General features: G+C 38.1%; 1 protein-coding gene across 1 annotated transcript; it reads right to left on the bottom strand.

Annotated features, from left to right (window-relative positions):
* Nucleotides 1-1,466: 1,466 nt before the first annotated feature.
* On the bottom strand, nucleotides 1,467-2,721 carry LOC112769520 (uncharacterized). Its single transcript, XM_025814029.1, has 2 exons — nucleotides 2,392-2,721; nucleotides 1,467-2,291 (listed from the first exon to the last, which is right to left on the bottom strand). Exons 1-2 carry the CDS (start codon nucleotides 2,719-2,721, stop codon nucleotides 1,467-1,469), a joined length of 1,155 nt encoding a protein of 384 aa, XP_025669814.1.
* Between the last annotated feature and the right edge of the window lie 1,253 nt (nucleotides 2,722-3,974).

The following is a 3,974-nucleotide window of genomic DNA, read 5'->3' as shown; positions in this document are numbered from 1 at the left end:
CTTCTTTGATCATTTGTGGGCTTGCCATGTCTAACACAGCTCGGCATTTCTCAGGGTTTGCTTCTATTCCTCAGTTTGTAAGCAAGAATCCGAGGAACTTGCCTCCTTGCACTCCAAAGGCGCACTTTTCTGGGTTTAGTTGCATATTGTAACGTCGTATTTGATTGAAGATTTCCAGGAGGTCGTCAAGGTGGTTGTCACCGAGATTTGTCTTCGCCATCATATCATCGACATAAACTTCTAAGTTCCTGCCAATTTGATATGCGAACACCTTATCCATAAGGCATTGGTATGTTACCCCTGCATTTTTAAGTCCAAAAGGCATAATCTTATAACAGTAATTTTCATATTCACTGATAAATGCAGTTTTATTTTGATCAGATGGATGCATTAGAATCTGGTTATAACCAGAATATGCATCCATGAAGCTTAATGTTTTGTAACCTGAAGCATTGTCTACTAAAAAGTCAATAGATGGTAAAGGATAAGCATCTTTTGGGCATGCTTTATTGAGATCGGTGAAATCAACGCACATGCGCCATTTACCATTATGTTTTTTTTACCATGACCACGTTTGCCAACCATGTTGTAAACCAAATTTCTTGTATGAAACCAGCACTAATTAGTTTTTTGGTCTCTTCCAAGGATGCTTGTTCTTTTCAAGGCCGAGGTTTCACTTCTTCTGTGCTATAGGTGGGATAGATGGATCCAGTGCCAATTTGTGAGAAATGACTAAGGGATCAATTTCGGGCATGTCAGCAGGGGTCCATGCGAATAGATCGGTATGTTGTTGTAGAAACTATTGAAACGAACCTTTTTCTTTCGGGCTAAGTGTGGTACCTACATAAGTAAATTTGTTAGGGTCATTGTGGAAATAAACTTTTTGTAAATCCTCTCTGGGGGTTAGGCATTCAAGGACATTGGCCCTTAGATAAAGGTCGGCCAGAGCTGGGAACTCATCAGAACTGTGGACGTTGTTTTCTTGTGCCCCCATAGCTCGGTTAGGCCTTTTCAGATTGATGTCATAGCACTGACGTACTTCACGATGGTCACTGTGAATAGTTGCGATAAGGTCGTCCTGCACAGAAAACTTAACACAGAGATGAATTGTAGATACTATAGCGCTGAACCTATTTAAGAAAGGTCGGCCAAGTATTAAATTATATGGACTAAAGCAATCGACAACTAAATATTGAACATCTGAAGTTTTAGATAAGGGTTGCTCACCCAGTGTGGTTTGTAACAACACAGATCCCAAAACCGGAATGCGTTCACCTTTGAATCCGACCAAGTCTCCAGTGGAAGGTTGGAGTATATTATTGCTTAGCTTCATTTTTGGGAGTGTATAATAGAAAAGAACGTCGGCACTGCTTCCAGGATCCAGCAGTACTTTCCGTACCAAAAGGTCTCCCAGTTAGATGGAAATTACAACTGGTTCATCGAGATTTATGGTGTTTGTATTGAAGTTAGAGGCCTGAAACGTCATTCCCAGTGCCCTCTACTGAGAACATAGCTTGGTACGTACATTTTCGGGCCGAGCTTGTTGCTCCCTCACCTGCAAAACCTCCAGAAATATAGTTAATAATTTCCCATGGTTGGTTAGGGTAACTATGAGTTGTTTTCTCTTTGTCTCGCGAATGTTGTCCTGTGGAGGTGTGGTCAGCAGAGGATGTGTCGCGTTTCTGTATAGTCCCGTTGATGTATTTGTCTAGGTGGCCTTGCCGAGCTAGTCGTTCTAACAGATCTTTTGCATTCACACACTCATTAGTAGTGTGTCCATGTTTTTGATGAAAAATGCAGTATTTGGATTTGTCAGCGTTCTTTGCGTCCGAATAGCTGCCGGCCTTTCGGGGAGGTTTGATCAGATTTGAATTGAGAATCTCCTTGATGATATCATCTCTTTTTGTGTTAAACTGAGTATATGAATCATAGCGATGGGTTAGTTTAAAAGTCTTCTTGCTGTCTCGAGCTTTATCTTCGTCTTTGTTAGAGTGGGGCTTGTCTGATTTCCGAGCTTGTTGGAGCTCCTCGATTTTCATCTGACCTTTAGCTTTTTCATGGAACTCGGCAAGGGATTTTGGTTTAGCAACTGTGATTGCTTCTTGAAATTTTCCTGGTCGAAGTCCGCTTTTGATGGCATGCAGATGTACCTCAGGATGAAGATCTGGTACGGTCATGGCCACCTTTGTAAAACGGGTAATGTAGTCCTTCAGGCTTTCGTTCTGACCTTGTTTGATTTTGTTCAGGTAGTCAGAATTGTGTAGGTAGATGGAAGAGGCAGTGAAGTAATCCTAAAAAAGTTTCGCTAGTTCCTAAAATCAGAAACAGAATCTGCAGGCAAAGAACAAAATCAATCAAGTGCAGGACCATCTAAAAAGGTAGGAAAATAACAGCATAAATAGGATCGGAAGCACTGTTTACTATCATTAAAGATCTGAACTTCTTGACATGCTTCTTTAGGTCTCCTAACCCATCATAAGGAGTTAAGGTCGTTGGCAAAGTGAATATTCTAGGCATTTGAAAATTCATGATGTCAGCAGTAAATGGCCCTACAGTGTTATCGGGCTCGTCGTCTTCATTTTTCGGCCGAGCTTCTTCATGCCGAGGAGTTTTAGAAACATGTGTCAAATCAGATTCATGCTCTTCCTCCTCCACTCGTTCATTATGATCACCATTGTTTTTTATCCGAGCATTGGTTAACTCGGCGGTCTGGTTTGCCATTTTCTAATTTTCCTTTGCCATACGTTGATTTGTTTGTTGCAACTCAGTTACCATCCCAAGTAGTTCGAAAGGTGTTGGTGGAGGTATATCAGCCATGGATGGATGTGGAGGTTTTGAGGCCGATAAAAAGGGATAAGAAAATTATGTCTTCGACCCCACGGTGGGTGCCAATTGTTCTTAGGTGAGTAACCTAGATATGACTGGACTGCTAATTAGTCGGCACCAGGCTGTTATACTCGACGCCAAGCTAAAGGCTTGAAGGTCCAAGCTTTCCGTTCAGAAGATGTATCAGGTTGCGGAGAGAACCAAAAAAGGGGGAGTGTACCTGCAAAAGACACTCCGATGCTTAAGTTAGTATTGTGTATTCTTTTTGTTGTATATCCGAAGATAAAATGTCGTACCTTTTTATACATGAAGTATAGCAGAACGGTTACGTTTTTGGTAATAATTTTCATTGAAGGATAATAATGCCGTATTAGGTCGTTATGATACTTATTCTATGTGAATCCGAATTATGACGTTTGAATGTCATAACGTGCGGGGCCGATTTATTGCTTTTTGATTAAGTTTTACCGACCATATCAAAAATAATAATTAAAATTTAAAACTTACTCTTTATAAGATAATTAAACATATTGTATATCAAAATAATTAAACACAAATATCTCAAAATTAACCTCAAATATTATAAAAATAGGTTGTTACATTTAAAATCTATAAATATTATTCAATTATTTTTTAGACGTTTTATGCAAAATTATAAAAAAATTATTAACAAAATATAATTATGCAAAGGAAATATTAATAATAATATTACTAGACTTAAAATGAATGAAAATTTGTAATTTACATAGACAATTGGGCTCGACGTTTTTTTCTTGGTTCAAAGTTATCTATTATTGAATCCGTACTGAAAGTAGCTGCAATTTCTTTCTCAGTATAAATGACTAAATTATTTGCACGAAATTTATCTGCCATTTTACTCCAAAGTCTTGTTTTAACAATTTTTATTGCTGAAAAAGCTCTTTCTGTTGTTGTTGTTGTTGTTGTAGATACCGAAAGAGTTAAAACATTGCAAATTAATCTATCCACCGAATGATAAGTTCTTGATTTTCATGTTTCTTTCAATATTTAGCATAACTCAGAAAGTGTCCCGACATCTTTTAAATAATTCGGTATATCAAATGTATAATGTTGCAATTGAATATTCAAAAGAATCCTTTCATGATCGGGAAAATTTGAACGATAAAATT

The sequence above is a fragment of the Arachis hypogaea genome, chromosome 18 (assembly GCF_003086295.3).
Source record: "Arachis hypogaea cultivar Tifrunner chromosome 18, arahy.Tifrunner.gnm2.J5K5, whole genome shotgun sequence".
NCBI classification, from domain to species: Eukaryota; Viridiplantae; Streptophyta; class Magnoliopsida; order Fabales; family Fabaceae; genus Arachis; species Arachis hypogaea.
The sequence above is the reverse complement of the archived record's forward strand: the minus strand, read 5'-3'. Positions and strand labels throughout refer to the sequence as shown.

What these genes read in the sequence shown, in the direction of transcription:
- LOC112769520 (XM_025814029.1), bottom strand. Translation starts at nt 2,721, where the DNA reads ATGGCAAACCAGACCGCCGAGTTAACCAATGCTCGGATAAAAAACAAT. An exon ending in CTTCCGATCCTATTTATGCT is followed by an intron (nt 2,292 to 2,391) that starts GTTATTTTCCTA and finishes AAACTTTTTTAG; the next exon opens with GATTACTTCACTGCCTCTTC.